Source organism: Antedon mediterranea, chromosome 8 (assembly GCF_964355755.1).
Source record: "Antedon mediterranea chromosome 8, ecAntMedi1.1, whole genome shotgun sequence".
Taxonomy (NCBI): Eukaryota; Metazoa; Echinodermata; class Crinoidea; order Comatulida; family Antedonidae; genus Antedon; species Antedon mediterranea.
The window spans coordinates 19,231,893-19,255,518 of NC_092677.1; the positions used below are offsets into that span (position 1 = coordinate 19,231,893).

The 23,626-nt window shown below is 33.9% G+C and overlaps 1 protein-coding gene across 2 annotated transcripts; it reads right to left on the reverse strand.

Moving 5' to 3' along the window:
- Positions 1 to 2,566: 2,566 nt before the first annotated feature.
- Positions 2,567 to 23,597, reverse strand: LOC140057292 (probable D-lactate dehydrogenase, mitochondrial). 2 transcript variants are annotated; one of them, XM_072102884.1, is made up of 13 exons: positions 23,453 to 23,597; positions 17,763 to 17,890; positions 17,259 to 17,365; positions 13,460 to 13,601; positions 12,429 to 12,570; positions 11,997 to 12,156; positions 10,297 to 10,402; positions 9,523 to 9,616; positions 8,564 to 8,692; positions 8,348 to 8,475; positions 7,910 to 8,000; positions 6,634 to 6,745; positions 2,567 to 3,765 (listed from the first exon to the last, which is right to left on the reverse strand). In XM_072102884.1, the coding sequence occupies exons 2-13, from the start codon at positions 17,883 to 17,885 to the stop codon at positions 3,597 to 3,599; spliced, it is 1,503 nt and encodes a 500-aa protein (XP_071958985.1). In that variant the 5' UTR covers positions 17,886 to 17,890; positions 23,453 to 23,597; the 3' UTR covers positions 2,567 to 3,596. The 2 variants fall into 2 exon arrangements, with proteins under 2 accessions (XP_071958985.1, XP_071958984.1); XM_072102883.1 differs by lacking the exon at positions 6,634 to 6,745 and adding an exon at positions 7,007 to 7,118 and having other exon boundaries at positions 23,453 to 23,595.
- Between the last annotated feature and the right edge of the window lie 29 nt (positions 23,598 to 23,626).

A 23,626-nucleotide genomic window follows, 5' to 3' on the forward strand; every position in this document is an offset into this window, starting at 1 on the left:
GCATTTATTTCAAAATAATAAAATTTAACGTTTTGCTCAATATATTTATAGCAGCAGCTTCACATTTTTTTTCTGAATTATTTTAATTATTAATTGATAATAATTGATTTGTATTTATTGATTTTAATTGCTAGAATTCATTAAATTACCGGAAGTACCTACCAAACAATGTTATCCTATTGTTTTTCGTTTGTGTTTTACCGGCGGAAAAAAACAGGCGTGATACGATCTGGTTGCTACTGTGTAGCCCGATATAGAGTATCATTTCTATTTATCGTGAATTTTACGTGCGAGCGTACCATTTCCGGCCATCTAGGGGTGTCATTTAACAAAAATTCGCAAATACTTAGTGTCTACGGTCCTCTGAGGACTCTTGGGCAACCCCCTTAAAATAATTCTGCGATCGCCCCTGATATGATGAAATGGGATCTCAATTTTTATTTAGTGGCAGAAAAAAACATTTAGTATGAAATTAAGGGTGTTGCCCGGCAACACCCGTGCGTCCGCCCCTGACTATCGTAATTCGCCGATAGACAACAACTCTAGTCTCAGAATGATTTTCTTCATTTCGTCAGGTATCAATAATTCAGTTTACAAAAATAACAAATTTCTTCACATTTCTGAAGATTTCGAATCCTTTTAAGGTGCATCATCAACTTTAATATGATTCTTTATCATCCCTGTACAGTCACTCCCTGATATTAATAAACTAGTGTAAATTAATAAGCATACTCATCCTAACAAGGCTTCGTGAGACCAGATAGTATTATAATAATTGCAAAAAAAAAACGTCACAAGAGTCATTGGTACCCGGCCGTAAACAAACCAACAAAAATGTTACTTTCGTCTGACAAAGCTTACCTGGATTTGTGATAGGTGCCTAATTGCCATTCGAATTTGGAATGATATCCAGAACAAAATCAAATCAAAATCTCGTTGTTAAATATTAACTGATGCATTGTGATGAAAGGTGAAAAATCCGGGTACTCCTTCTTGATTAGGCCTACAAAAAAAGCATGACATTATTGACCACAAGTATTCTTTTTTCTTCGAAAGTTGGAGGTCAAACTGGCCAGTTTGATTGAGAATTTCTTAAAATCCAAAATCATGAAAAATAAAGATTTATAAAATCAGACTTTTAATAGCACATTTTGCAGTATTAATGAAGTTATTCACTTCCATAGAAAAAAATGATTTCATTTATTAAAAGAAATTAAAATTTAACCAAAAACCCATGGACTTGCCTTACGAGAGTCGGTGGTTCTTTAAAAGAGGTGGTCACTTACGAGAGGTGTGGTCATTAAGAAAGGTGGTCGCTTACGAGAGGTGATCGATTATGAGAGGCGGTCCCTTATGAGAGGTGTGGTCGTTAAAAAAGGTGGTCAGACGCTTACGAGAGATGATCGATTATTAGAAGCGATCCCTTATGAGAGGGGGGTGATCACTTACGAGAGGTGTTCGATTTTGAGAAGTGGTCTCTTAACAGAGAGATGGTGGTCGTTCAATAGAGGTGGTCGTTACTGGATTTGGTCGATTATGAAAAGTGGTCCCTCGTTTACGAGATAGCTAAGTAAAGAGATGCATTTGCACATGATTTAGACCAGGGAAGAGTTAAATTACATGTAATTTAACTCTTCCCTGTTTACACATAGGTTTGTAAAATATATATTTTCTACATTAGCTGGCGATAGTAACTACATTAGCTGTTGACCGTTTCTACATCAGCTGGCGATAGTACCAACAGTAGCTGTTGACCGTTTCTACATCAGCTGGCGATAGTAACTACAGTAGCTGTTGACCGTTTCTACATCAGGGCGATAGTAACTACAGTAGCTGTTGACCGTTTCTACATCAGCTGGCGATAGTAACTACATTAGCTGTTAACCGTTTCTACATCAGCTGGCGATAGTAACTACAGTAGCTGTTGACTGTTTCTACATTAGCTGGTGTTGATTTTTATTTACAAAAACAATGATCACCTCCATATATACTCTTTTGCTGAAAATAAACCTAAAGCGTGGTTCCCACTAGCGACGCAACACAAGGACGTAACCTAACGCAAGTGAATTGACCAATCACAAGCGATGGCATTATTCGCTTGTGATTGCTAACTGTCTATAACTTCGCTTGTCATTGGTTAAAACGCTTGCGTTGCGTTTATGTCCTTGCGTTACGTTCTAGTGGGAACCAAGCTTAAATAGCATGCATAGGCCTACACCAATATTCGTAGTAACAAGAGTATGTTGTTCAACTTCAATCAATATAATAAATAAAGATATTAGTTAATAATAATTCATCATCATTCAAAATGGCAATGATAATTTTTTTTTAAATCAATTACTATAGATATAGAAGGAATAATATGAAAAATGTTTGATACTGTCATTAACACATATTGACTGAGACTCTCAGATATATTAAGTATATATATTCTGCAATATATTTTATAAGTCAAATATAATACTTTTTTTTTTCTACGGAAGTAAACAAGGATGTTTATCGTTCAACATAGTGACCAGATTACTGAAAATAAAGACAATTATGGAAACTATAATTTATTACTCTTTATTATGAATATACAATAAACCCAAAGTGATATAAAAATAATACATTTCATGATTTGAGAAAACCAAATAATTTGTTTTCTTTCCTACATTTATTTTCAATTTACAGTACTGTATTCATATTCATAAATGGATTATAATTAGTTTTGATCTAACTTTTTCTTAGTATGATTATGAATATTTTAAAACCATAAATTAAATTCTATTCAGTAGTTCATTTAAATATAATAACAATTAATTCAGCACTATTAACACCCCATATACCAGTCACCCCAATTATAGCCCAAAAAATGTGCTTTTTGTGCAATTAGTGTGCTTATTGAATAATATTGGACATAATAGACAGAATCCTTAAAAAAATGGCAAGCATAAAATGTGTATGGCACAGGGTTTGTGATATTGAAATTTGAAAATGACAACCAAACAGGCTCAATTTAAATAAAAATTGCAGCAAAAAAGAGATAGAAATGTACATGACTGATTTACGATTTGGCCTCGCTTAGGGCCAACCCTGATTTAGCATTCAATAAGTGTATAAACTCTAAGAAGTAAGTCAAATCCTGTGCCATACACATTTGGGTCATCTCTCAAGCTCAAAATGACAGAACAAAAGGTTAAATTCAACAAAAAATCCATTGGTTTAAATTGCATTTAAAAAAAATTTAATTTGTGACATTAAAATGGCATATTCAATTAAAGTTTAAAAAAATGTTTTTCAAGTGGACAATATATCTTTAAAAGTTTGTTCATAATTAAGGAGTAGTCACTCAAGTTTACTTATTTATCATTCTGTTTGCCTTAATTATAGAAATGATTTTAGCCATAACGTTCGGTTTTCAGGTAATGATGATCTGATTGAAAATTGTAATCCTACATCTTAATGCAGTTCATTTATTGGAGAATTTGTATTATATATTTGTTACGATAGAATGTTTGTTTATAGATCAGACTCAATCTAGGTCATAAATATGTCGATCCAAGATATGTTTTTTTCAAACCCGTGAAATCTACAGTAATTTAAAGCTGGAATATCTATTTAAAAACCTTTCCGGGGTTCATTAGCCCCTTAGGATCCAGGGTATTCTTCAATTGCTTCATCACTGTCATTGCTCCATCACCTACTTCTTTAACCAAAAGATCTCTCTTACCAAGACCAATTCCATGCTCACCAGTACATGTTCCACCTACTGCAATAGCCCGCCTATAGATTAAAACAGACCCACAAAACATTTACGTCAATTCCAAAGTTGGTAATTTTGTTGTAACTGAAACCCTGGGTTTTGTTAGGAAAATAGGATGGTACTGTCATTTGGTAAATGAATTGAAGGATCCCAATGGAAATAAGCTAATAAGGTTTTTGGGCTATCCTAGAAAATCTTTTATAAATGTATTTATCATGTCAGTAATTTTTGTATGATGATTTTCCTAATAAACTCAATTCAATTCATCATTCACCTCATGCCATTATTTGTACCCATTCCACTCATAACATTCATTATTCACCTCATGCCATTATTTTGTACCCATTCCACTCATAACATTCATCATTCACCTCATGCCATTATTTGTACCCATTCCACTCATAACATTCATCATTCACCTCATGCCATTATTTGTACCCATTCCACTCATAACATTCATCATTCACCTCATGCCATTATTTGTACCCATTCCACTCATAACATTCATCATTCACCTCATGCCATTATTTGTACCCATTCCACTCATAACATTCATCATTCACCTCATGCCATTATTGGTACCCATTCCACTCATAACATTCATCATTCACCTCATGCCATTATTTGTACCCATTCCACTCATAACATTCATCATTCACCTCATGCCATTATTTGTACCCATTCCACTCATAACATTCATCATTCACCTCATGCCATTATTTGTACCCATTCCACTCATAACATTCATTATTCACCTCATGCCATTATTTGTACCCATTCCACTCATAACATTCATCATTCACCTCATGCCATTATTTGTACCCATTCCACTCATAACATTCATCATTCACCTCATGCCATTATTTGTACCCATTCCACTCATAACATTCATCATTCACCTCATGCCATTATTTGTACCCATTCCACTCATAACATTCATTATTCACCTCATGCCATTATTTGTACCCATTCCACTCATAACATTCATTATTCACCTCATGCCATTATTTGTACCCATTCCACTCATAACATTCATTATTCACCTCATGCCATTATTTGTACCCATTCCACTCATAACATTCATCATTCACCTCATGCCATTATTTGTACCCATTCCACTCATAACATTCATCATCACCTCATGCCATTATTTGTACCCATTCCACTCATAACATTCATCATTCACCTCATAACATTCATCATTCACCTCATGCCATTATTTGTACCCATTCCACTCATAACATTCATCATTCACCTCATGCCATTATTTGTACCCATTCCACTCATAACATTCATCATTCACCTCATGCCATTATTTGTACCCATTCCACTCATAACATTCATCATTCACCTCATGCCATTTTGTACCCATTCCACTCATAACATTCATCATTCACCTCATGCCATTATTTGTACCCATTCCACTCATAACATTCATCATTCACCTCATGCCATTATTTGTACCCATTCCACTCATTATTCACCTCATGCCATTATTTGTACCCATTCCACTCATAACATTCATCATTCACCTCATGCCATTATTTGTACCCATTCCACTCATAACATTCATCATTCACCTCATGCCATTATTTGTACCCATTCCACTCATAACATTCATCATTCACCTCATGCCATTATTTGTACCCATTCCACTCATAACATTCATCATTCACCTCATGCCATTATTTGTACCCATTCCACTCATAACATTCATCATTCACCTCATGCCATTATTTGTACCCATTCCACTCATAACATTCATCATTCACCTCATGCCATTATTTGTACCCATTCCACTCATAACATTCATTATTCACCTCATGCCATTATTTGTACCCATTCCACTCATAACATTCATCATTCACCTCATGCCATTATTTGTACCCATGCCACTCATAACATTCACCTCATGCCATTATTTGTACCCATTCCACTCATAACATTCATCATTCACCTCATGCCATTATTTGTACCCATTCCACTAATAACATTCATCATTCACCTCATGCCATTATTTGTACCCATTCCACTCATAACATTCATCATTCACCTCATGCCATTATTTGTACCCATGCCACTCATAACATTCATCATTCACCTCATGCCATTATTTGTACCCATTCCACTCATAACATTCATCATTCACCTCATGCCATTATTTGTACCCATTCCACTCATAACATTCATCATTCACCTCATGCCATTATTTGTACCCATTCCACTCATAACATTCATCATTCACCTCATGCCATTATTTGTACCCATTCCACTCATAACATTCATCATTCACCTCATGCCATTTTGTACCCATTCCACTCATCATTCACCTCATGCCATTATTTGTACCCATTCCACTCATAACATTCATTATTCACCTCATGCCATTATTTGTACCCATTCCACTCATAACATTCATCATTCACCTCATGCCATTATTTGTACCCATTCCACTCATAACATTCATCATTCACCTCATGCCATTTTGTACCCATTCCACTCATAACATTCATCATTCACCTCATGCCATTATTTGTACCCATTCCACTCATAACATTCATCATTCACATACTACTGTAAAGTAAAATAGTTTTAAAATTCTTTGCTGGAACTGATGTGATTCTACTGTTTTTGTTCTGAAAACCCTGAATTGAAGTCTGATAAGAAATGTGATTACAGTTGGCTGATGTATTTATACTGAATGTTCGTCATTTATACTGCTTTATTTATGATGTTCATAAATGTTACATATCTAGTGAAGTAATTTATGAGATACTTTATTGAAATGATGATTAAATGATTTTGTCAAAAAAACTAAAAAATGCATGCTTGCTACTAAAAATAGGAGGCAACAAAGTTAAGTTGTTAATATGATGTTCGCAACGAACCTGTTCACATTTGTTGAAATAACTTGAACTTGTTTAAATTCCTCAGGGAGACTAGGGTCAAAGAGCAATGCAGTATGGAAATTTCCATCACCCACATGACCTATCATTGTACCTAAATATAAAAATTGCTTATACAGTAACTAATATTAAACTGACTAAAGTATCACATGATCTGACTTTGGTAAACAAACATAGAGCAAGCAATGACACATAGATTTCATTCATTTAAAACAAATTCAAAATTAACAAAGCCATGATTTTAACAATTTAAGTCTGATTTTATTATGGAAATAATGTTATGTTCTTAACTTGCTCAATATGTATTGGATACACAAGTTAGTCATATCATGAAACTAATTGGGTGTCAGACTACCTGGCCATTCTTTCTGCCACTTCTTTTATTACTGGCAACTCTTCGGGGTTGTCTGGGTCAACTGTGATAAAGCAATGGAAGTTGCCATCACCAACATGACCAACAATAGTACCTTGATTCAAATCAACAAATTCATTATTAATACAATTTGTCCAAAATATTATTTACTGTATACTCTTTCAATTTTTTCTTATAACAAAAGTATACCAAGTATTGGTACAAGTTATTTTCGATTTAACGATTACAAACAAATCAAACAGTCTGGAATTGTTCAACCAAGTGTTTCCTCACACTCAGCTATCCATTTTTTGTAAAGCACCTTACTGTTGAAAACATTCACTTCTTTCTGTGTGCTAATCTTCAAATTAATTTAAACTCATTTAAATCTTATTTTTTTCACAAACCCTGTTTCTGCACGTCATCATCTGACATAATATCATTATCATAATTATTAATACTGAAGAAATTCTATTATTTACTTATGGCAATAGAATGAAATCTATAGAGGTTTGTTTGACTATAGTGCAAATTCAAGTTTTTGTAAACGTTTTGAAATGTTTGTATGACACGCTGAATGCACAACTGACAATAAAACTGTAGTGTGTCGCAATTTTACATGGCCTAGGCTTTGATATTCAATTGAAGTGGCAGATTAATTGAATAAAAGTTTACTTAAGAACAATAGGTTTTAAAGCCATCTATTTAAAGTCTGACTGTTGACTCCGTCTTGTTAAATGGAACAGTCAATCTTTCAATAAGATATTCTCCACATTCAATAAACATCCATTATTTGGTACTAATAGTAGTACAATTACTGTATATTAATCATGTGGATTTATGAAAATTGGGGACATCAGACTAAATATAAATGTTGCTTTGCAAATTAATTAGTTGTATGCTTACCCACAATTGATGATTTCAGAATATCTTCTTTAGTTGCAACTATAATCTCTGGAAGTTTCGATATTGGGACACACACATCAGTAGCATAACCCTACCATCAAAACAAGAACATTTATAAAGTACTCAGTATAAAACAAAACATTTAATGTGGATTTCGCCAACTGCTATGATTAACATAAAAGAGCCAAATAGAGAATTCTTAGTAACTTTTTCATTCAGCAGTTTATCTTTGGATGTTTTTTCTTTCAGGCATTGCTTCTGTGTTGTACATTCAACATTTAAATTAGCATATGGGTCATGATGCAAAATAAAGATTGATTGACAACTGCACAAATAAAAATAGTGTGATAGCCTGTAGGGATTATACAATTAAAGACACTAGGCTAGAAATAAATGCAGCCAAAATAACTGCACAGTGGCTTGCTAGTTCAGTTTTACCTTGGTTCCAGGTCGTAGAGCAAGAGTAGCGTACCAACAGTTATGCCTGGCCTTCCACAACTTATTGCGGTCTTCTTGCTTTTCAGCCCAATAAAAATCTGATCCACCATTCATTTGAGCTAGCTCCTCTAAAAATAGCAAGAAACATTTAAATATACTTAGTTCAGTATATACCTATATAATTATTTAAGGAGTTTTCAACCTAGAATGCCTTACCTACAAGTTCCACTTGAGCTTTGATAGCATCTTGAGCCCCATGGAATTCAAGAAACAGTGTTGGTGACACCTTATGTGAAAGATTGCTGAATCTGTTGCAGGCATCAATCATAACATCATCTAAAAATTCTACAAACAATGCAAAGGATATAGATTTCACAAAAAAACTCAGAATTGGACACATCATAATTTGTTATTATTAGCCTGGGTGCAGAACAGTTTATATACACATTTGTGGGAAAAAAATAAAGGGATTTTTTTTGGTTTTTCTGATAGAGTATACCATATAGAATCTCAGAAAAAAAAAATCCCCATCTTGGGCAAATTTTGTTACAGCACATTTAAATTTTGGCCTATACACAAACAATTTGCTCTCATGAATTCTGGCATAAGACTACGTGCACTTAATACCAAAACAAAACGGTTTAGGTGCTCGTTTGTACCTAATGCTATACACTTATATAACTCCAGAGTACAAAGGTAAAATGTAACTGATAATTTTTATCTAATTTTAACAATTTTTAGCCTCTTAACTTTTTGTGTGTGTTCTTGTAAATTGTATTTTATATTTTTGTATTTTGCCAGTTTTCAAATCACATTTCTGTTTTTTAAATGGACAATAAAGTATATATGACTATGACTATGACTACACACGCAAATACTGTACCTATAACACACACAAATACCTATATATTAGAGGGAAAACCAATTCACGTTTTGTGTCAATTGGAATTGTGTTATAATGATTAAAATTAAAACCAAAAATAAATTTTCCTTTACTTATTTTGCGCAAAATGTGTACTGCATCCTGGCTATATGTATGTGTACTAAAAACAAAATGTTTAGAATTAAAGTTGTAAATAAGGCTCTTTTACTTTTTATTAGTAGTTGCTTCTTTAAATAAAGAATAAAATGTTAAATCACAGAGGTTGTATTAAATAGTGATAATGTAATGTTACCAATCCTAGCCATAGGTATCCCACACTGCATCACCTGCATCACAGTGTCCACTGCTGATTTGACGGTTTCAAAAGAACACACTGCGGACATCATCTGATAAAATGGAGTATAATAATAATAATATAAAAATACCTATATTATTAAAGAGAATTTAGCACATTTTTTTGTTTTCTTATTTTCACATAAATACATTTTGTATGGATTATCAACATAACCAGAATTTGTACTGAGAAGGCTTATACTAAATTTGAAAATTATGCTTCATTAACTCCCTAAGCCTGTAAAATTGTCCTGGACCAACCTGCTTTACATTCTGCTATTAAAACTACGGCTGCAATAAATTTGTTTATGAATACTTATCATCATGAGAAAAAATTGTTTTTTTTTATATTAACTGAATGAGTCCTTGTATTATACACAGCATGTGGGCACTGTATGACATGAAAAGAATGAAAAGAATAAATTAACAATAGAAACAGTTTTACATGTGATGTCACTTGTAATGAACGCAAAAAAAAGATTAAAATATTATTTAAATTTATTATTTAAGATCTAAAACATAGTAGTTTTTTAAGAGAATATGGTCATTTCTGTGGTCCAAAATCACCTTGTATGACTCTTGGGAAAATATTGAAGGATAGGATGGATCAAGTACTGCCTAATATAAATTTAGTATAAATTTAAAGTTTATAAACCAAAATATAATAGTGTATATGAAAAAAATAATACAATTATAATAGCATCTGGTTGTACTTTATAATACGAGCACTTACACTTTCTGGAATGCCATACAGACGAACTGTTGCCTGGGTAATAATTCCCAGCGTTCCTTCTGAACCAACAAACAAATTGGTGAGGTTATAGCCTGCTGAGGTTTTTCTAAAAAAAATGAATGGTTTATTTTACAATCATGCAAAAATGATCTGGCTATCTAGTTTGGCCTCATGCATGAAATGTACATGAACTGATTGATTGAAATATATATTTATACTGGGTAACCTCTTCAGTCAAAGACTGGTCTCCCAGAGGGCCCAGTTATGATCAGTGGCTGTGATGTACTAGTACACCGGGGTAACCCCCTACTCATCTCGAAAGATGTACTAGGTTCTTTAAAGTGCACACGAGCTAGATGTGTACACTGGACCTACGGTTTATAATCCTTATCCGAGAAGACTTGTTCTACCACCAGAACCATGGAGTGAGTGAGCCTCGAACACCTGCCGATGTTATGGCTACGTAATTACGGTTCCACTGTCTTAACCGCTCGGCCACTCACTCATGAAAACAACAGTTATTTTTAAATTGAGATCCAACAGAAGATACAAAACTTTTAAAATGAATAAAGGTCTTATACAATATATTAACAGTGTCATCATCATTTCTCAACATTTTCCTAGAGGGATGTTTTTTTTATGGATTTCGAGAGTCGGAGGCCTGATCGTCTCAATAGGCGTAGATATAGCATGTGGCTTGCACCTACGCCTAGGTGTAGACATAGCCACTGCGTAATAGTAAAGGTAAGTATTATTTAATACCCCTTTTACAATTCCTGCAAAAATGCATAGATGATCCCAATTGTGTACCCCGAGTTGTACAGGGGTTGCAGAAATCGGGTTCATGTAGACCAGTGTAAATGACGCAAAAAGTTATCTGGGTCACTGAACAACCCGGGTAAGTAAGTGGAATGTATTCAGCATCAAGCCAACCAAGGACGAACTGTGTACTTGCCTGTTCGCGGTGTAAACAGTTGTGGTTGGTTGCTGTATTCGCTCACTATAGTATTAAATTACATCCAATGAGAAAAATACTTATTTTGTTTGTTCACTTATTATAAAATAAAACGTATGGTTATTATTTGTTATTCATTTTAATTCAAGTAGACTTAGTTATTGCCATTAAAATAATTGCACGTGGTATAATGAGCAGACTGTTACTAATGCGTCTCTCGATGTGCGAGAGAGCAGTATTTTAATTAATCTAGAACATTTTTACAGGTTGGTATTTTTCAGTGTAAATGCACGCAACCCATGTCATTCTTTGGTTAATAAAATGGGTATGAAAAGAAAATTTTTACGGACACTACACAAGTTTGTTTTAAGCTCGGCGGTGTTACTCTGCTACATACTGTATACAGTATTATTATTGAAATTTTGGAAATACTACCTGAATACTGAATACTGAAATGCTTTATTTGTCCATCATCATCATAAAATAACAACAGAAATTCTTCTTGAAGATTGACAATTATTAGTACAATAATAAATAGATATACAATATAATATATTATATACACACACATAATTGCACAAAAAGTTATGAAACACGGTGTAAAAATGACTAGGTATTAAAATTGAGAAGGATTTAGGAGATTAAAATAGTTTAAAACCAGGGATGTGGTTATCAGGGGGGCAGATATCAGGGGTGCAGTTATCAGAGGTGCGGTTATCAGGGGTGCGGTTATCAGTTCTTTTACCTGGATCTTTTACCAGGACCAGCTGTATGCAGAATACTACCATCTGCTAACACAACCTCAAGGTTCATGACATTTTCACGCATTGTACCATATCTTACTGCGTTGGTCCCTGATGCGCTTGTTGCACACATTCCACATACAGAAGCATGTGCACCAGGATCTAAAAAATGAAAATAGACAAAGCCAGAAAGTACATGAGCATAGTGTGGTAACCAGGGATGCGGTTATCAGGGGTGCAGTTATCAGGGGTGCAGTTATCAGGGGTGCATTTATCAGGGGTGTAGTTATCAGGGATGCGGTTATCAGGGACGTGGTTATCAGCGATGTGGTTATCAGGGATGTGGTTATCAGGGGTACAGTTATCATTTCATTTACATTAAAAGAGCATTCTAGTACTAGGTGAAATGAAATGAAAATGAAATGAAAACATACCAATTGGAAACCAAAGACCTTGATCTTTTATATAGTTGTTGAGAGTTTCACGAGTTACACCTGGCCGAACAGTAACATCAAAATCATCCACATTCAGCTCAACAATTTCATCCATCTTGGTCAAATCTATTGTCACACCACCCTGTGCAGGGAACAATCATTTTGTATCATTCCCAATGGTTCTGACCAGTGGTTTTGATGCACACTATAGTTATTGTATGGAAATTTCAAAGACGTCGGATTATTCTAGACTAGAGATGCATACATACAAGGTATTCAAGACTCTTCTATTTAGAATATCAAAAAGAATCAATCAACTTTGCTGCCGAGTGTATATATGAAGGTCATGAAGAAGGTTGATGCAATGTTTACTCATTTATTGTAAAGCAACCGTTATAAGACAAATGACTTCTTAAATAGTGACATTTATCATGTATTTATGAGTACATCATACAATTGTATTCATACTTTATGAGAAAATGTGATTTAAAAATAAGGTACTTGATCAAGTTTAAAGCCAGCAAGCTTTGTGTGGGTACAAACATTAAGTTACTTTGTTTGAATTGAAGGAATTGAGTTGAGAGATATTCATTTATAAGTATATTTATATTAAATATATCTTTAAATATCTTTACTAGTAAAAAATGTAGGTTCATGGTGACCTTCCCGCAGGCATAATGGGTAAAATCTCAAATTTGAACAGAAATAATTTTCAGTGTCTTTTAAATTCTAAAAAGATGATTTGTTTAAATAGTTTGGTATAGTCTATATTAAAGGCTACATATGTAAGTAAAATAATTTAATTCCACCAATATTGGATCATAAAAATAAGGTTCCTGTATTATGATACCAGCTGCTAAACATAATTTTAAGTTTGCTAGAATTACAAAATGTAAAGTACTGTAGCTTTTATATTCTGTAGATTCTAAATGTAAATTATTGTATTGTTGCGTCTGGCTCGGACAAACATTTTTCGGAAGAAAAGTTTGGTTCTGGGAGGTTTAATAACTTAATACAATTATGTTACATACTTTGTAACCAACAGCACCACCTTCCAGTCCAGTACCTGTGCCAAATGGAATCATTGGAATGTTGTTGTCATAACAAACCTTAGCAATCTGACTGACTTGCTCTGTAGATTCTGGCCATACAACAACATCTGGTGGTGTACAACTAGAACATAAACACAATATTATATTAATTATAGAAAAACAAACTTTTCTAAAAATTATACTATAGTCGCCAAATAATTATATATATAATATATAGACACCCCCTATTAAGCGGACAATGTGTTGGGTCTTGAAGGTGCCCCCCTAATAGGGGTTCTACTGTTGTTTATAATATACTGTACTAACACATGATGTGATTCACTACTGTTGTTTATAATATACTGTACTAACACATGATGTGATTCACTACTGTTGTTTATAATATACTGTACTAACACATGATGTGATTCACTACTGTTGTTTATAATATACTGTACTAACACATGATATGATTCACTACTGTTGTTTATAATATACTGTACTAACACATGATGTGATTCACTACTGTTGTTTATAATATACTGTACTAACACATGATGTGATTCACTACTGTTGTTTATAATATACTGTACTAACACATGATGTAATTCACTACTGTTGTTTATAATATACTGTACTAACACATGATGTGATTCACTACTGTTGTTTATAATATACTGTACTAACACATGATGTAATTCACTACTGTTGTTTATAATATACTGTACTAACACATGATGTGATTCACTACTGTTGTTTATAATATACTGTACTAACACATGATGTAATTCACTACTGTTGTTTATAATTATACTGTACTAACACATGATGTGATTCACTACTGTTGTTTATAATATACTGTACTAACACATGATGTGATTCACTACTGTTGTTTATAATATACTGTACTATTCACATGATGTGATTCACTACTGTTGTTTATAATATACTGTACTAACATATGATGTGATTCACTACTGTTGTTTATAATATACTGTACTAACACATGATGTGATTCACTACTGTTGTTTATAATATACTGTACTATTCACATGATGTGATTCACTACTGTTGTTTATAATATACTGTACTAACACATGATGTGATTCACTACTGTTGTTTATAATATACTGTACTATTCACATGATGTGATTCACTACTGTTGTTTATAATATACTGTACTAACACATGATGTGATTCACTACTGTTGTTTATAATATACTGTACTAACACATGATGTGATTCACTACTGTTGTTTATAATATACTGTACTATTCACATGATGTGATTCACTACTGTTGTTTATAATATACTGTACTAACACATGATGTGATTCACTACTGTTGTTTATAATATACTGTACTAACACATGATGTGATTCACTACTGTTGTTTATAATATACTGTACTAACACATGATGTGATTCACTACTGTTGTTTATAATATACTGTACTAACACATGATGTGATTCACTGTTGTTTATAATATACTGTACTAACACATGATGTGATTCACTACTGTTGTTTATAATATACTGTACTAACACATGATGTGATTCACTACTGTTGTTTATAATATACTGTACTAACACATGATGTGATTCACTACTGTTGTTTATAATATACTGTACTAACACATGATGTGATTCACTACTGTTGTTTATAATATACTGTACTAACACATGATGTGATTCACTACTGTTGTTTATAATATACTGTACTAACACATGATGTGATTCACTACTGTTGTTTATAATATACTGTACTAACACATGATGTGATTCACTACTGTTGTTTATAATATACTGTACTAACACATGATGTGATTCACTACTGTTGTTTATAATATACTGTACTAACACATGATGTGATTCACTACTGTTGTTTATAATATACTGTACTAACACATGATGTGATTCACTACTGTTGTTTATAATATACTGTACTAACACATGATGTGATTCACTACTGTTGTTTATAATATACTGTACTAACACATGATGTGATTCACTACTGTTGTGTATAATATACTGTACTAACACATGATGTGATTCACTACTGTTGTTTATAATATACTGTACTAACACATGATGTGATTCACTACTGTTGTTTATAATATACTGTACTAACACATGATGTGATTCACTGTTGTTTATAATATACTGTACTAACACATGATGTGATTCACTACTGTTGTATATAATATACTGTACTAACACATGATGTGATTCACTACTGTTGTTTATAATATACTGTACTAACACATGATGTGATTCACTACTGTTGTTTATAATATACTGTACTAACACATGATGTAATTCACTACTGTTGTTTATAATATACTGTACTAAAACATGATGTGATTCACTACTGTTGTTTATAATATACTGTACTAACACATGATGTGATTCACTACTGTTGTTTATAATATACTGTACTAACACATGATGTGATTCACTACTGTTGTTTATAATATACTGTACTAACACATGATGTGATTCACTACTGTTGTTTATAATATACTGTACTAACACATGATGTGATTCACTACTGTTGTTTATAATATACTGTACTAACACATGATGTGATTCACTATACTGTTGTTTATAATATACTGTACTAACACATGATGTGATTCACTACTGTTGTGTATAATATACTGTACTAACACATGATGTGATTCACTACTGTTGTTTATAATATACTGTACTAACACATGATGTGATTCACTACTGTTGTTTATAATATACTGTACTAACACATGATGTAATTCACTACTGTTGTTTATAATATACTGTACTAACACATGATGTGATTCACTATACTGTTGTTTATAATATACTGTACTAACACATGATGTGATTCACTACTGTTGTGTATAATATACTGTACTAACACATGATGTGATTCACTACTGTTGTTTATAATATACTGTACTAACACATGATGTGATTCACTACTGTTGTTTATAATATACTGTACTAACACATGATGTAATTCACTACTGTTGTTTATAATATACTGTACTAACACATGATGTGATTCACTACTGTTGTTTATAATATACTGTACTAACACATGATGTGATTCACTACTGTTGTGTATAATATACTGTACTAACACATGATGTGATTCACTACTGTTGTTTATAATATACTGTACTATAACACATGATGTGATTCACTACTGTTGTGTATAATATACTGTACTAACACATGATGTGATTCACTACTGTTGTTTATAATATACTGTACTATAACACATGATGTGATTCACTACTGTTGTTTATAATATACTGTACTAACACATGATGTGATTCACTACTGTTGTGTATAATATACTGTACTAACACATGATGTGATTCACTACTGTTGTGTATAATATACTGTACTAACACATGATGTGATTCACTACTGTTGTGTATAATATACTGTACTAACACATGATGTGATTCACTACTGTTGTGTATAATATACTGTACTAACACATGATGTGATTCACTACTGTTGTTTATAATATACTGTACTAACACATGATGTGATTCACTACTGTTGTTTATAATATACTGTACTAACACATGATGTGATTCACTACTGTTGTTTATAATATACTGTACTAACACATGATGTGATTCACTACTGTTGTTTATAATATACTGTACTAACACATGATGTGATTCACTACTGTTGTTTATAATATACTGTACTAACACATGATGTGATTCACTACTGTTGTTTATAATATACTGTACTAACACATGATGTGATTCACTACTGTTGTTTATAATATACTGTACTAACACATGATGTGATTCATCTCGTCCATGTTGCTCCCTAACAGGTAGCGATGTGCTAATGTTCTGTGTACCAACTACAGTTTCCAATGTTCCTACTACAAAATCTGGAATCTAGAGGAAAGCAACATTTTATGATGTAATAGATGATTTCAATGTTAGGTTTGCTATTCAATGAATCTTACTTACTGCCTTTCCCAGCCTGGTCCCTGACCTGCAGCCAAACCTTTGGTCTACCTTTTGTTCCACTCTTTACCATTTAAGTTGTTGTTTGAATTATTGTTGTTGATATTGCTCATTCGTGGTAGCTTGTCTGCAACCAAACTTCCAGGACGTTGTGAACTTTCTTTAGATCACCTGTTCTCTGAACCCAAGTGGGGAATGTTTGGCCTAAATAGGGATGTAAACCCCCTAATAAAAAAAGCTGGTGACGTCCCTGGTGGATTTATTTATAACTCACCTTTTGATATAAATTTCTATAATACATTTAATGATTAAAACTGCTATTTACCTCTCTTTCAAGTGTAAAAGTGCTTTTTAGTTGCTTGGAATAGATTATGGATGCTGCACGATTAATAAAAGGTGATGAAGTCTGTCTCCATAAGGATTTGCTTAGGACATTCAGGAGACTCATTTTGACTGAAAAACAATTGTGTAATTGTTAATTTTTTCATATAAAATGTGAAGCAAAAATTAGGGATTATGGGTCATTCCATGCTAAATCAAATGTGCTATCTTCTCTGATTTTGCTAAAACTTTGAAGTATCTTAACCATAGTGAAAACTGGATGTGTGTTCCCACATTTTACTTGAATGACTAGTGTATGGGTATTTAAGGCAATATGAAACAAATATCTAATTTATTTTTGAGGAATACTACTAACTAGGCTAGACCGTAAAGTTATTTTATTTTATTGTCGCCAAAACGGAAAACCCCTATTTGGTATCGGCTGCCATAAACCAGCTTATTAAATTTCTTTGGTACATTTCTATCTAACAAACATTGCATTCTTGCTTTTCTGCTTGATAAATTCTTGTTCAATTGACGTTTAAAATAAGATATTCTACCATAAATGACACAAACTGTAAGTTTAATTTTCCGACTCTCTACTCCTCGTGTATATGCGAGGCAACAATGTACACGTCGCAACACACATCGTATGGCTCGTGTGGTGGTGGTGCGCAACAATGTACACGTCGCAACACACATCGTAAGGCTCGTGTGGTGGTGGTGCGCAACAATGTACACGTCGCAACACAAATCGTAAGGCTCGTGTGGTGGTGGTGCGCAACAATGTACACGTCGCAACACACATCGTAAGGCTCGTGTGGTGGTGGTGCGCAACAATGTACACGTCGCAACACACATCGTAAGGCTCGTGTGGTGGTGGTGCGCAACAATGTACACGTCGCAACACACATCGTAAGGCTCGTGTGGTGGTGGTGCGCAACAATGTACACGTCGCAACACACATCGTAAGGCTCGTGTGGTGGTGGTGCGCAACAATGTACACGTCGCAACACACATCGTAAGGCTCGTGTGGTGGTGGTGCGCAACAATGTACACGTCGCAACACACATCGTAAGGCTCGTGTGGTGGTGGTGCGCAACAATGTACACGTCGCAACACACATCGTAAGGCTCGTGTGGTGGTGGTGCGCAACAATGTACACGTCGCAACACACATCGTAAGGCTCGTGTGGTGGTGGTGCGCAACAATGTACACGTCGCAACACACATCGTATGGCTCGTGTGGTGGTGGTGCGCAACAATGTACACGTCGCAACACACATCGTATGGCTCGTGTGGTGGTGGTGGTAAAAACCAACGTACCGAAAATGGTAAAGTCCGCTGTTTTTGACGATCTGCATTTTTGGATCCTCGGGTGTAAGTCCACCCCCAAACTTGATGTGATTTCATGTTTGCATGCGTTGAGGTCACACACACAGAACATTAAAGTTCAAAATTGACCATTTTTAAATGGGCATGTGATTCATAATTAAAGAACTATCTTTGATTTGTATGTATTTTTGGGATTAAAGGACATCTTTTTATTAATTTATCATAAATATATCTGAAGAAAGAATTAATTTTAATTAATTTTAAAATGTCGAGCAGCGTTTTTTGTAAGAAATATTTTTTATTTTACAGGTCTAGGCCTTCAGAAATGACAATTTGTAAACATAGTTCAAGATAATAATATTATTCGGCATATGTCATTTAACAGTACAGATACATTTAAATTAAAATAAATTAGAATTATAGGCGCCTTAAAATTAAAACAAACCAGTCGGTGTGTTTCAAGCAACAAGACAAAACATCTGCTCACAATTTATGATGTGATGTGAACACAAACACTTGAACATTCCCTAACAACACCTGTGAGAACCCAAGAAGAGGCAGATATACTAATGATCCCTCATGGCATCTACACCAGGAAATGAAGTTGACGCAAGGTACCCACTGGTTTGTTTTAAGTCACTTAAAACAAACCAGTCGGTACCTTGCGTCAACTTCATTTCCTGGTGTAGATGCCATGAGGGATCTTAAGGCGCCTACAACAGTTATGGGAAAATACTGTAATTTTAACAGGCACAGCTGAAACAAGAAAAAGAATTGCTCTTCAACCAATATACTATCACCTTGGACCAGAAAAGGCAGCCGGACTACCAGGTTTCCATGCTATCACTGGATATGATATTATGGGTCACAGGGAAAAAAAACAGCTTTTAAGATGTACAGTATATGAAGTCACCTCCTCACATCATAGATTAGTCTGGGTTCCAGACGGAGTTTTGTCTTAATATTAGTAAAAAGATAAATATTTTGGCACATATGGCGTTTCATACGTATACTACTTGATATTTTCAGACAAAAATCGCAGTCGAAATAAAAACAAATAAATAAAAAAAAAAAGATAATACAGACTTGGGGCAAGTCTAATCCTAGATAGAAGCTTTAATAGTCAAACTTTCAATGTGAAGGTTTCTGTTTCTGTGCAGTCTTCTAGGAACTAAAAGATTCATCAACCCTGAGATGGAAACGGTTCAAAACACTGCCAAATAATGTGGAAAGGTGTGGAAAAGTGCCACCTAGAATCAAGATGTCACTATTGACCCAATAAGTCCCGGTCCATGCCAATTAGGCTGGTTTATAGAGAACGGCAAACTAAGACCAGTATTATCCGAGAAGCGGGTTGCTCCAGAAGCAGCTGTGGAGCTAATACGGTGTTCATGTTTAATAAATACACGTTCCCATAATGCATACACGTGCAAGAAAAACAATCTACAATATACCGAGATGTGTAACTGCGAAACAGACGAGAATAACTGTAACAACATACGACCATGTTGTCTAAATCCAATTCAAACAGTGATAGTGATGACGAAAGTGACGACAAATAAGTAACATAATTAAACACAAATATTATTATGTTGTTATGTTGATACTAGTGTTATATGAATTTAATCAAGAAGAAAAGCCAAAACCATTTCAGATAATAATGGTGGCCATATTGGATAAAATGGTGGCCATTTTGGTTGAAATGTCAGCCATTTTGGCCTGTTCTGTTACACAAATGATGTGCAATATTATTTGAACATTTATTGTTACTTAAATAATTGAATTTCTATCTCCATAGTATCTTTTTTAAAAAATTGTCAAAAATGGTGGCCATTTTGAAATATCTGCCAACCCCCCCTTGCCTATGAAAAAAAAATGGAGCAAATATACTTTTTAGATTCAGTGATATCTATTCTACAACATATCACATTTTTACAAAATATATGTAAATAAAAGTTTAAAAAAAGATTGAAAAAAAAATGTGATTGTTATGTGACCATTTTAGATAAAATATAGAATAAAATGGCAACCATTTTGGGCATAATGGCAGCCATTTTAGCTTGTTTAGTTGCACAAATGATGTGAAATATTATTAGAACATTTATTGGTACTTTTAATATTATTTGTAAAACATGAAAACAATTAAAATTTCGTTACTAAATGGATAAAGAATATATTTAAAAAATTGTTCTTCTTTGCACCTATCCTCTTCCCCATCCCTCAACCCTAATGTTACATACAAAACACAAATTAAGTTTGTTTAAATTTGACTTAAACAATGTGTCTCATTTTGTGACAAGTTTCTCTTTCGGAAGTAATTCCCAGGGTGCTAATTTTAGTTGAGTACATAAATCACAGTGTCTATTTATTCGTTCCTGTAAACGACATGTATTATTGTCTTGCGGTACGTACATTTGAAATCGCCAGTTCTTTAACGCTGAAATTATTATGTATTCGAGAACCATCTGTGGGCACGACCTAGATGGTACGCGAGCGAAGCGAGCGTACCATCTAGTTAAAAACAATTATCGTAGGAGGAGATAGGAAAATGCGAAGCCTCCTTGCATTTTTGTGGCGGGTATTTTTCAAGATGGACATCCATTAGACAGTGTATACCACGATCGGAAAACACCCCTATTTGCGGCAAATCGTTGAACCTAAATTCGTTTTAATCGCCAATAACTAATTATCTAACTTAAATTAATTAGTAAACAGGGTTACATCAGGTGGTTAAAATCAGTACCGAAAGTATGATTCAATTTCTATCTCGATAACATCTTTTAAGTCTTATAAACTTACAATATTTTAAACCATTTTATCCAAAATGGCGGCCATTTTTAAATGACTGCCAACCCCCTTTGAGTATGAAAAAAAAACATGGAGCAAATACTTTTTGGATTCAGTGATGTCTATTCTACAACATATCACATTTTTACCAAATATATGTAAATAAATTTTTTTTTAAATATTTGATTGATATATGTGGCCATTTCAGATAAAATGGTGGCCATATTGGATAAAATGGCAGCCATTTTAGGCATAATAGCGGCCATTTTGGCTTGTTCAGTTGCAAAAATAATCTGAAATATTATTTGAATATTTATTGTTACTTTTATGATTGAATTTCTATCTCGATAACATCATTTAATGTCATAAACGTACAATATTTTAAACAATTTTGTCCAAAATGGCAGCCATTTTGAAATGACTGCCAACCCCCCTTGCATATGAAAAAAAAAAATGGAGCAAATACTTTTTGGATTCAGTGATATCTATTCTACAACATATCCAAATTGTATCAAATATAATAAAATACTGTATCTAATTTTGGTCTCCTCATACAAACTAATCCCCACCCTTTTAAATGAATAGGTGTCATATTGGATGATAATTAAAATATCTAATTTTGGTATTGTGCCTTTGGTAACTAATTTTAAAATCATATTAAATTAACATTTTCGAAACTTTAAATCAGTGGTAATCTTTTTAGAAACTTTCAAAACAGGGAACTATATTTTAAAGGATTTTCAAAAAGCACATTACTCCATTAAAACCTGTAAAATAAAAATTAGAACACAAATTATGTATATAAATAGGATAAACATTATAATGTATAGGACAATAGTGCGACCAAAGAAACAACGCGATCGATATCAAACGCAACCTATATGATTTAAACAGCGTACTAGGCCTACTAGCGACGGCGCTTCATACCGAAAATAAAACTGATGGGGCGACTTTGCGATGGGGCCACTGTGCTGGGCGACTTTGTTTTGGGGCGACTTTGTTTTGGAGCGACTTTGCGATGGGGTGCCTTTGCGATGGGGCGACTTGACTAGATCCCGAGATAGCTAGATGGGCTAGCCTAGTATCCTGGGCTAGGTCTAGGCCCTATAGAGAGGGCTAGGCTATACTACTATACTATAGATAGGCTGCTATCTCTAGAGCCTATATAGGCTAGCTAGGGCCTATTTATAGGCTAGTAGGGCCAGGCCTAGCTGGGCCCCCTACACTAGAACTAGGCCTAGGTAGGTCTTAGTTAGACTTACTAGCCTAGAGGCTAGGCCTACCTAGTTGTTGTTTAATTTTCACTACTTACTTAGGCCTAGGCCTACTAGGCTAGGGCCTATAGGCCTAGCCTAGCTAGGCCATAGGTCTATATAGGCCTTAGGCTAGGCCTACTACTAACTAGGCCTATACTATAGGCTAGGCCTAGGCTATACATTACAAGTCAACCACAAAATCAGGAATTCAGTGACGAGCCCAACAGCCCAATTTCTCACATTTGTATGTGGTTAACTTTTGTATAAAAACAATAGGGCTAGGAGGATGATGCATACAAATTAACCTAAAAAACAACCTGGGCTGAGTCTCTAGCTAAATGTCCACTGTTTACTTTTTGTGCCTCACACAACGAACTGTATGAACAAGTCTTGGGTGTTTCTGATTGATTGTTGTTGTGTGTGTACGTATATATGTAGGTTGGGATCTCCCAATTGTTTACGCTTTTTGATTGGCTCCCACCTCCGAATCC

Coding starts and splice junctions, on each gene's coding strand:
- LOC140057292 (XM_072102884.1), bottom strand. CDS start 17,885: ATGAGTCTCCTGAATGTCCTAAGCAAATCCTTATGGAGACAGACTTCA. Junction 17,366..17,762: donor CTTTTACACTTGAAAGAGAG/GTAAATAGCAGT, acceptor GCTTTCCTCTAG/ATTCCAGATTTTGTAGTAGG. Junction 12,571..13,459: donor GTGGTGCTGTTGGTTACAAA/GTATGTAACATA, acceptor TTCCCTGCACAG/GGTGGTGTGACAATAGATTT.